Source organism: Egretta garzetta, unplaced genomic scaffold, assembly GCF_000687185.1.
Source record: "Egretta garzetta isolate BGI_Z169 unplaced genomic scaffold, ASM68718v1 scaffold251, whole genome shotgun sequence".
In the NCBI taxonomy this organism is placed as follows: domain Eukaryota; kingdom Metazoa; phylum Chordata; class Aves; order Pelecaniformes; family Ardeidae; genus Egretta; species Egretta garzetta.
In genome coordinates this window covers 7376790-7388492 of record NW_009258952.1, presented here as the reverse complement: position 1 = coordinate 7388492, position 11703 = coordinate 7376790, and the positions used below count along the sequence as shown (strand labels likewise).

Genomic DNA, 11703 nt, shown 5'->3' with positions numbered 1-11703 from the left:
TCATTTATTCCCACGTGTTGGAGCATTTGATGAATAATTGCACCGGTGGAGCTTTTATTGATTTTTAAAATAGATAAAGAGACACCTCTGCATTTATCCAGAGATATTCCTTTCCCTCCCCCCCCCCCCCAAAAAAAAAACAAACCCAAACAATATTAAATAAAACCAAATAAGATTATTTTGTGATCTTATACTTTGTAAGCTTTGGATAGATTTTCTGTCTTTTGTTTTTTTTTCTTCAGTATTTATACAAATGTAGGAAAGTTCAGTTAAGGCCATGCATTCTTTACAGACTAAGGAATAGCTGATGGATGCAAAATCACCTTCTCCAGTGAATGGGTGTTGGGAACCACTCAGTTCCTGAGCGTTAATTTGTTAGGTGGCCAAATGGTTCTGCAATGTTGTGAAAACATTTTACAGAAAATGCACTTTTCACAAATCTTTCCAAGGGTGCTAGTGACCTAGTCTGTCTTAGTGGTTGCAGATGGCTCCTCTAAACACTGTTTTGTCCATTTTGTGATGTGTTTGTCAAATGCTTGCCATTGCTAACTCAGTATGTTCCTGACTGCTGCACTGGCGATAAAAGAAGTTGAAGCATTCTTTGTTGCTGTTGCATGTTGTTAATGGTGGAGCCAACAAACACTGTATTTTCATCTATTGTGGGGCAGTTGTGTCTTTTTTTCCCCCCTCCTCCCTTTGTAATTGAGGAATTTAAAATGAACTGATCTGCAAAGCAGCCAGATTTGAACAGAGCTCGATGACTGTTTTTTTTTCTAGGCTGCGGTGCCAGAAATTAGATTTTCAAGAGAAAGTCTAATAAACTACAGACTGTTGAGCTGATGTGATAATTATTTCTGCACCTGGATCTCAATTCAACTGCCTATCCTTATTCATTAAGCACATACTTTATTCCAATTAGCCTCAACAGTATGTAAGTGCTTGCTTGTGTGGTTTGCTAAACCTGAAAGATTTTAAGCATATGCTTAAATACTTTGCTGAATTGGGACCTTAGGTTTTTTTGAAGAGATTTTTTTTTCGAGAGAGATATTTAATAAGGCCTATTTAAATGTTTGTTTTTAAATCCTTTTTTGGGGGGGATTACAATAGCTGGTAGTGGTCTCATTTCCAAAAACTTTCTTTGATATTAGATTTTAAATGCAGCTATCGTCTAACCTGATAGTACCTAAAATAAGGGAAATCCAGGTATACTTTTAAAGTTATTTCCTTGTCAAAGATGCTCAGCTGACAAGTCATGATACAGCTTTTCTATTTGTCAGCCCTGCAGATTCAGTCTAGCCTTTTCTTCCATAGCAGCTAGCTTCTGCAGCTCAGCCTTGCGGTCTCTAGGCAATAGATTTTGACTTCCTTGGCACCTTTGTGGCAGTATCAAGAGAGACATAAGGAGGCGAACGTTCAGGTAGCTGGAACTAAGGTCATAGTCCAGCAGGCTGTCTTTCAGGAGTGGGCTTGAGTCACACTGAAAAGACCTGGAGACAGCTGCTATTTTTGTAGCACCTATTCAAGATTTCCCCAAGGTGGTTATTCCGTTGTGAAAATAAATCGCCAAACCATGTATTTTATGTTGCTCAAAGAGAATATTTTTTCTCCCCCTCAAAATAATTAAATTTCACATCTCCTACTTGATTATCTTTGGGTATTTTGATTAAAGCTGTAAGGCACTATGTTATAAATGAGTTGGTAAAAAGATTAAAATAAGAACAACATCCTTCTGAAATGTCTTAATGTTTAGCAAGAAACTCTAGTATGCTCTAATACTTCTTTATGAATTGTCAGAAAGCTTCTGCTTGGTATGTAAAATAGAGACACCTGAAGTAGTCAAGAAGCTCATAAGCTTGGGGCATATAAAAGAATTCCAAATAAAAGTGGTCTAAGTTATAATTAGTGAGTTTCAAGCTAAAGCCTTTTTATCCTTTTAAAATCCTTTAAGACAATTTTTCCACATTTTCATATTACTAATCAGCATTTGTTTTATGAAGTAGCATTTAGAAAATAGTCTGGTCTCTTTTTATGGAATCATCTGCTGGGGAACTCCATTTTCTTGGAGTCCAGTTGACTGCAGAAGCACCCTGTGGTCAGGGAAAGTATGTAAGAATCAGTGAGAGCAGATGCTGATTAAAAAATTAGGCTTTTGGACTGCAAGCTTTAAAGGAGATGTTTAGGAAAAGAAGTCTGTTAACTGTTGTTGGTTTTTTATAGGAACAGTGGCAGCTGCAGCAGGTCTCCACCCTGGCCAATGCATCATCAAAGTGAATGGAATTAATGTCAGCAAAGAGACTCATGCAAGCGTTATTGCTCATGTCACGGCGTGCAGGAAGTACAGGCGGCCAATGCAGGTATGTCTCACTGGGTACCCTTGCAGATTTTCTTCTAAATTTTTTTTTTTGGTCAAAGTCAACAGTGTGGTGTTTATCTCTGTCCATGTATCTGTTGTGTTTGAGTGTGATGTGGGGAAAGGAGTGGTGGATAAAAGTGAAGGGAAGCTAGTTGAATTACAAAAGCTGAAGACTTCTCAATATATTGCTTATCTTCAAGGTCTATTTAATTTCTACACTGAAATAAATCTAAGCTTATAGCTAATTTTTATATGGTATTTTTTAGGATTATATCAAGTGTTTCTGCAGTTATATGCAGAAAGCATTACGAGGAATGTTCTCATCATGATGGAGAGGGATTTACACAGCTTGCTGGCTGCTCAGCAGCATGAGAAGGCAATGCAAAAAACTGGTAGTCTTCCAGAATTTTGTAACACTTCAGCACATAGAGAGCAGAGTGCACATATTCCATATATAAAAGTCTCTGTGTTCCCATTGCATTCCAATCTTGGGAATAAACATACATTGAAGGATGCAAAATTTCACTTTTTTTAATGTAAGCATGCAATTTTTGTTATCTTTTTCACATTAGTATAGAAGAAAATATAAGGCTTCCAAGGCACAAATTTAAGGAATAAAACCAAAACCAGCTGGATTCTATAATGTAATTTTTTCAAGTCTCTGCAAATTTTTCATAAACTATGAACTGATATCATTAATTAACTTCACAAACTCTTCCAGTGCATGTTAATTGAGAAGAAAAATCCAATTAAAATCAAGAGTGAAATCCTTCTCCCACACCTACTGCATAGATATGAGCTAAGAATTATAAGTAAGAGTGAGTTAGAACTGTGTATGCAAATTTATGAAAATGTTTGTCTGGTTGTTTGTGTTCAAACTCTAATACAGAATTGAAGTTGTTACATAGCACATCAAGATCAAGCTTGATCTGTTCTTTAAAGGAAGATGCACTCTAGTAAAGAGAGGGTGCTTTGTGCACTAATAGCAAAACTGGCTAGAATAAAAGATAAATTAAATTCTTTATAGCAGGTGTGTTCTCTCTGTGTGTAAGTGTGGAGTTCCTATAGAGATTAGTGACATCCAAAGAGGATTGATTAATGTAGGCTGACATGAATGCCTTGACGTGCAAAATTGCCCTGTTTTTTTTATCCATTTGTGTAGTATGTTGGAGTACATAACTGGTTTTCCTATAGAGAGTATTTATTTCAATCTAAAAAAGTAGCTGATCATAATTCAGCAAATTGCAAATAACTAAAATCCCCCAGACTGACAAGAAACACTTCATTCAGGATGTAGTGCTATCAAATGCTATGGGAGAACTGTCTAGACTGAAATAAATGGCAGTATTCCCACTGGTGTCAAGACAGCTAAAATTTCATTTCCTATTCAGAAATTTGGGGTTTTAATTATTTGGAAGATGACTATGGATTTCTCCTATTTTCTAAGTACAGTGCATTAGCCTATCATTTAATTAACACAAATGTTGCAGTCTCTCCTGTGGTTGGCAATTGCGTAATTGAAAGGGGATCTTTTTCAGTTTCCTGTATATTCCACTTAGGGTGAAGAGTCTCCCTGCTTGTCTGGAGTGTGTCGTTTCATTTCAGATTCTTGCAGTGTGAATAACTGTGTAACTTCTGTTGGACGATGTTTATATTCTTTGTGTCTTGTCTGGATAAAGATAATTGAAAGCAGATTTTACTTTCTGGAATTACGTACAATTTATTTGCAGTGATACTAATCATGATGTGACAGATTTATGCTTAGTTTGTGCCTCTATAATGCTTTTGGAGAACATTGCTCCCAACCATATTGCATTATGTCTTGTGTTAACTTACGAAAGAGGGACTTCCAGTTTAAGTTAATCCTTCCATTAGGCCATATTAAGTTCAAATAATGAAGGAACCCTTTGACATGATGTAAATCTCCTATTACAGATTGGCATGGCAGTCTTAATGCTGCCAAGCAAACCTGTAAGATTCTATAAATAAGGAGCAAGCTTTCAGGTGTACCTGCAAAGAAATGCGGGTTTCAGAAGTGTTTCTGTCGATCAGCTTGTGCACAGGTGTCTTTCAACAATCAACAGAGAGCTCTGAAAATTAAGATTCCTTATTAAAATATTTCAGCACCATTGAGTGGAAAGTAAGGCATGGATGAATCTGGGAAACTTGGAAAGAAATAGTACCTTAATCACACAAATATTTAGTTGTTTATGATTAATGGGACAAAGATAGCGGCTGAATATTGTATATTAGCAAGGCATAGTTGGATGTACTTGGCATTTTGTGTGAAAATTGTAACGTTCAGAATAAACTTTTGCTATCCTTGCTTCACTTTAAATTTCTCCGTAAACTTCTTTAAAGTCTATGAATTCAGATTAGTCATTAGTCATTTATTCTGCTCTCGCTGTTGGAGACGGAGAGCTTCTTTTGAAGTTTAAGGGGAAGAGAAGGGTAGTCTGGAGATACCATGCTTCATAGGGCCTTCCACAAAGATGAGATGGGCATGTGGCTGAGTAAGTGAGGGGGGAGAACAAGATGTGAGGCATAAACGTGGCTTCTTCATAGGCTTTATGACCAAGCCACCATTCCTGTGTTCACGTATCCCTCAGTCACAAAAGATGCTTGACTTTTGGGGCCTGTGATTCTGTCCTTTTTGGGGGTTTTGCTAATCTGGAGGAAAAATAGAGAACATCTACTAAAGTAACTGTAGTAAAGGCAAATACAAGTAACAAAGGCTGTAGTGTATATTCTTCTTGCCAGTGACACATGGGTGATAGATTAACTGGACATTCTGGATCTTTGGTTGGTATTCTGTAATATTTGCCAGCAGGTTGTGGATGCGCAGCAGATTTAGCAAGGCAAAAATCAGTTCTCTTTATTTTTTCACAATTTCTTGTCTCAAATATTTTTCAATCTGCAGTTTGATTTGAAATGTCTTAAATTATTTTTGGCAGAGACATGAAACTGATGGATGTCATGCTGCCACAGATTTCATACTATCTCATGACAGTATACTCTGAAACAAATAAGCTGACAAAATGTTTCAGATGGTTGTAGACAAAGCCAAAATTCTCTGTAATTTTCAAAATATTTTTAACTTAGACCTCAGAAGGCAATAAAGCTGATAATAATCAGGGAATTAAAGCAACTACTTCATGTTTGAGAGCAGTGAAATAAGTTGCTATCAATTGCACTTGCACAGCTTTTCCTAGCTGTCTTTTTTTCGTTGTTTTTTAGCAAGATTCTATACAGTGGGTTTACAACAGCATTGAAAGTGCACAGGAAGATCTTCAGAAAACGAACACCAAACCCTCTGGAGATGATGGAGGAGATGCCTTTGACTGCAAAGTGGAAGGTATGTGATGCTTGTTTTGATTTTGTTGCTCAGAACATTGGTGTAGTAGCAAGGAAAATATAGGCAGTGTTGTTTTCAGAGAGGAAATTGCAAGGAGACCGTAAGATGTGTTTTACATAATGATTTGCTTTTTTATGTATTCTAAAGACATAAATGTAACATGCTGTTCTCTGAAAATTATTATATTTCCCATTTCAAGAAGAAGCTTCTGTGAACACTTTAGGGAAAATCTGTTCACTTTTCATTCATAGGATACGTGATCCTAGGAATTACCTGATTTATTTTCACCCTAGTAATCATTTAAGGCTAAATTGGATGAGTTAGTCACTACTGCATGAGAAATAACGAATCAGCTATCCTTCAGATTATTTTCAGGCAATTAACATTTAGATAAATCTGCATTCATGTGCATGATGGTAATTAAAGAGACAGTTAACATGTGAACTGTATTTATGTTCTCTGGCTAAATGCTGATATTGTCGTTTCATTTCTGAATGTTGACACTTTTCATGGTCATTTTCTTCTAATTTATTTAGAAGTTCCCAGTTCTCCCTTTTTTTTGTTGTTGTTGTTGTTGCTTTTTTATGACTCTGGATTATAAATTAAATTGAATTAGTCCCCTTTAAGACACTTCTGTGACTTGTCTGGTCATGCCTCCTTACCAGTCTAGTATTTTAGCATCCATAAACCTACTGGTGTTCTGATTTTTAAATCATTCAGCTGGTAGCTGGGTTTTTTGATGAACGTTTTTAAATAGAATGGTCAGAGCATACCTCTTTCTAGAATGTTTGCCTATGTCCTTTCTAGTTTGTTTAATGGCCAACCCTGCTCAACCAATTTGTATTGTTTTCTTTATTCTAGAGGTAATTGATAAATTTAACACTATGGCAATAATTGATGGGAAGAAAGATCATGTGAGCCTGACTGTTGACAATGTTCATCTGGAGTATGGAGTGGTTTATGAGTATGACAGCACAGCTGGAATAAAGTGCCACGTGTTAGAAAAAATGATTGAACCAAAGGGATTTTTCAGCTTGACTGCAAAGGTATGAAGCACTGTATATATTAATCCTCACTATGCTTAATACCAATGGAGCAACATCTGTCTTTTGCTTATTCTTAGGATTATATTATTTGATTTCATATCTTATATTTGGTCATCTTTATCCCTCTGACATTTGGAGGATGACTGTGTACTCAGGAAGCAAACTAAGTTATGGTGCGGTTATGAGTTGAGCCTCTAAACTGAAAAAATGTTAAAGAACTTTAAAGTCTTCCTTTCCTCCTGCCCCTCTCCCTTTTTTCTTAAGTATCAAATAAAACTTGAAAGTCAAAGACTCACTGAAGTATCAAAACTTGGTGAAGGTAGGCTGTAGTTTCCAGAAGTTATTTAATCTCATCAGAATTGCCTGTGCAACTTTTAAAATTTGTTTCAGTAGAGGGAGTAGCACAACATCTGTCGTTTCTGTGCCTGAAAGTAAAATAAAGCTGTGAATGTACAGGTGCACACATTGGCAAAATCACAGAGGAAGCAAAAAAACAAGTGCAACTTTAGAGTTTACTTTGGAGTTTTTATATTGTGAATATTTCCAAGTGGTAAAATCTGTGATTGCTATGAATGGGATGTGATTTTTTTTTTTTAATATATATAATCTGGTATTATCTGGGTCAGATTGACAAATAATGTAGTATATAGCTCTTCTAAGTTTCACACACATATGCATGCTAACAAAGTACACTTAATAACAAAAGCCCAAACTTTTGGGGACTGTATTGATGTATTGCCATCAGAAGTGTAAACTAAAGTACTGATCTTTTACTGAAATGACTGAGGCATGGGCATGTGTTTCTTTTCCCTGACTTCACTTTGGAGCAGGTCAGGTTGACAGACAGAGGAATAACTTCTTGCACCAACATCACAAGATTTGCTAGAGCTGGTCTAGTCATTGCTTTGAGTCATTGGCCTGAAGGATGTTAATTCTTGTCATTAAAATTTCATATAAAATGTTTAAGGTATTGTTTCCTAACTGCTTAAGAAATATTTTTCCATTGTTGTATATGGAGTAAAGAAAAGAAGTACTTCCAGCACACTGATTCTGGCCTTAAATAATGTGGTGTCATCACCCTTAGTGTTTAATTAAGTATTTAGCTAATTAAAGATTTCAAAATGATTAAAAAACAATAAGGAGATGCAATGTGACTATGTTAGAATAATATAAAGTTTGTATCAAGTGATAGTGGTCTAAATGACTACAAAAGGTCCACTGATAGAAAAATGACTTAACTTAAAGGCAATAATAAAAATTGTAGTGGCACTTTATCAAATATAACTGTCTGCAAATGGTTTTAAATACTCTGAACATTAACATCTTTGTGCATTCAGTGGGGTCTTATGCTTCTCTCCATATGCTGCTTCTTCTCTTTGCTGTGTATTTATTGTTGCTTTACATTTGTAAACATCTCTATTCTGTATCATAGGTAGTAGGGGAGTGAAGTAATCCTGAACTGCTTTCCTATATTGTGCAAATCTTTGTGTTAATTATTATGATGAGAAGGTATCCAAAGTTGTGCTGCAAAAGTTACTGGTTTTGAATGCATTTATTTTAATATACAGCTGCAAAAAGACCCACTTGAATTATTTAAATTTGTATTATTAAACTTGACATAAAGGAAGCTCAAAAGTATGACCAAAGTGACTGAGGTGTTCTAATACAGTAATTAAACACAGTAGCAGAAGAGTTAAAGGCATTCCTTAATTCATCCTGCTGGGGACCTGAGAAAAAAATTCTTGCAGGATCTATTAATTTATATGTGACTCCTTAAAAACTTCAGATTTTGCCCTCCAAAATTTCTGTAAACTGTCATTTTTTTCTGAATGCCTTGGTCAAGCTTATAAATTGTCTGTTACATCTGTGATGGTGGATGGTATAATAATGAACTGTAGCAGAAGTGAATTACAGACATGAGTCCCATGATGGATTAATACTGTATGTGTTGTTTGTCCAGACTTCTTTGAGTATCTCTAAACTGTGAGCCTTTTCTTATTTAGGTGCCTTAATCTGGATTTTGAGTGCCTTTGTTAGAAAGTTATTCTGGGTGTTTTTCAAGCACATCTTCAGAGTTGGACCCAACCAGCAATAGGCATCTCCCGATTTCCATAACACAGTGAATTTTAATGCCTGAAATGTAACTCTAACTCCAAAAAAAAAAGGGGGGGGGGCTATATACTGCCCTCATCTCTTCAACATGCCCTTTTTTTTCAGTTTTCTATTGCTATCATTTGCTGGTGCTATTTCCATCATAGCAAGACTTCAGTCTTTGCTGGGCAGTACAGCTTATTCTGTTCCCTATTTCCTGTTTATATATGCAGAATGTACAAGAGGATAGCACTCGCTTTTCTTGTATGCTTTTTCAATGTGTTAGTATTGCTTATGCTGCCAGACAAAAAATTTGCTACAAGTAATGAATGAATTCATCAGCTTTGCATAATATGTGCTGTTCAAGTAAATACAGCAGATAATGTATTTCAGAGGAGCCATAGTGATTACATTAGTAGGAAATTAGTATTAAATCCATTATCAGACAATGTCATGAGAAGCCAAATAAAAGTAGTTCTTATGGGTATAACTTATGCAGGGGATAGATTTAAAGAAACCTCTTTGCTTCCCAAGTTTCATTAATTGTTATGCAGCATTGCCTGTAATCTTAAAAAGCAACTGATTATCAGGCTTTTCAGCTTTAATTATAAGGGGTGATAAGTAAAGGGTTCAGTAAGGGGTTATCTTAGTCATCTTATTTCATAACGTACTGCTCTTGTTTTTATTATCGTAGATTCTTGAAGCACTGGCAAGAAGTGATGAACATTTTGTGCAGAATTGCAACAGCCTCAATTCCTTAAATGAAGTGATCCCCACTGAGCTTCAAAGTAAATTCAGTGTCATTTGCAGTGAGAAAATTGAGCATATCTACCGAAGAATCTCTAGTTATAAAAAGGTATGACCAACATGTCCTAAGCTTGCTGATATTTGTCTGTTAAGGGAAAAACAGGGGAATGAGATACAGTTTGAATAACTTCAAAATGTCTATTGCAGTGACAAAAATATGGCTGAAAGTTTAGCTATTTTGAGGCGTGAATGCCTAAACTGAGTAAGTGCATAAATTGTTTTCAAACCATGCTCTTTATTATCCCTTTTTTAGACACTGGGTTGATCGTATCCGTTCTTGCTTGCTGTGTTCAGTTGTAGATACAATCAACTGCATATTTCCCACAAAAAGCCCAGCGTTCTTGTAAATGCCTTAAACCAATACTCAAGTGAATTTGCAGATGTTAACCAAAAATGAAGCAATAACAGGAGAAATTTTTTTCCCTTCTAATGTATCTTAATTTTAAATACTAAATTGTGAGCCTTTTATTCATCTTTTATGCCCTTCAAATTGGTATGACTTTTTCTAGCATGACTATTAATAGTAATAGCTCTTTAAATTGTTAGATTAACTTGGGTTAATAAAACATTATAGCATGGAAAGAAGGAGAAGGTCCTGACTTTCATACACTTGAGATCTAAATTAATGAGATGTGAATGAATAAATAACCCAAAGTATGACCTCTAGTTGCTGTCAATGTGTTTCTCTGTAGTTGTTTAGCTAAGCAGGGCATAAATGAATCAACGATTTGCCAATTTGTTAATGCAAACTTATTTTCTCATCCCGGCTTCTGGTTTGTCTCCCATACAACCTAATTCTTGGGAGTTTGGAACTAGTTTGAAGTAGGCCTAAAATGGATACATAGAACTGGCTCTGCCCTGTCTTATCACAGTTGGGGATCTAAGTTGTGACATTTACAAACTGGTCTGTTCTGATAGTTAATATGCAAAATATTGAAAAGAAAAAAAAAAAAGAAAGGGAAAAGGAGGTTCAATGTAGAAGCTTCACACAGTTCTAAAAGTTGAATGGAAAAGAACAGGTAATGTTTTCTGGTTTTTCTAAGGAAAAGGAGGGAAAACTGTAAGGAAAACCTTTAGTTCAGTAGGATGAAGGCCAAAAAGCGGCTTTCCAAAGACTTTTCAAGGTGCTTTCTGACAAGAAATAGAATAAACTGAGTTGAGGCACAGAAGGAGACATCAAAAGGATTCTGATACTGCATTACCAAACATCCGATCTCTCTGTTGTTTGCCTGAATTATAAACCTCTGTGTTTTCAAATTGATTAAAAATCAAAGTATCTTTTTTAAAAAACAAATTAATTAGTTTTAACATTAATAATAGTGTATTTAGAGTTCAAGTAACATGTACGTTGTTCATACCTTTCCTGTAGCCAAAAAATGTATGATGTACAGTCTTTTTACAGGACGCCAAGACAATAAATGAAATTTTATTGTGTTATGCTGGTTATGAAATGAACAGCCTCAGGGAAGTTTTCATAGTGCTTATACTGTCTAGAAACAGATATTGCTGATACAGACTGCACTTTCAAGCTCATCTGCTCAAAAATCAGTATTTTCACAGATACAGCTTTTAATGACAATTAGTAATGCAATGAATTTCAGGAATAGATATGTCGTTTTCTTGGCAAGGTAAAGGTAACCATAGTTACAGGAGACTTTCGGAGCGCCTGAGCCCGGCTTGGCTCCTGGTTTCACTGTGAAAGTTCGAATTCTATAAATAGAAACCCTGTAGATTTCTGCAGTTCCTACTATTATTATTATCAGAACATTTTGCTCATAATAGGCCTCAAGTGCACTGCCATGAGTCCCAGATGTTTCTGAACACATATATGAAAAGAATTTTGGGCCTGACTTATGACCTGATTAAATCATAGCCAGGCATTTGGTCTCTCCGGAGCAGGATGTGTGGGAGATTGAGATGTGAAATATGTACTGCTTGCAGGAACATTTTCATCGTTGAATGTCCTTAGTGCCCTTCTTAACTGTTTATACATTCTTCAGCCTTCGAACAATTCCGTAATTGGATTTCTTGTAATCTTCCAGATCTTGTTC

At 35.7% G+C, this 11703-nt stretch overlaps 1 protein-coding gene across 1 annotated transcript in view; it reads left to right on the top strand.

Annotated features, from left to right (window-relative positions):
* PREX2 (phosphatidylinositol-3,4,5-trisphosphate dependent Rac exchange factor 2) overlaps positions 1 to 11703 on the top strand; it is a 189038-nt gene that overhangs the window by 101073 nt on the left and 76262 nt on the right. The window contains exons 21-24 of the mRNA XM_009634464.2: positions 2218 to 2354; positions 5591 to 5708; positions 6570 to 6754; positions 9540 to 9701. Coding sequence (XP_009632759.1) covers positions 2218 to 2354; positions 5591 to 5708; positions 6570 to 6754; positions 9540 to 9701 — 602 coding nt within the window. The remainder of the gene's footprint in view (positions 1 to 2217; positions 2355 to 5590; positions 5709 to 6569; positions 6755 to 9539; positions 9702 to 11703) is intronic.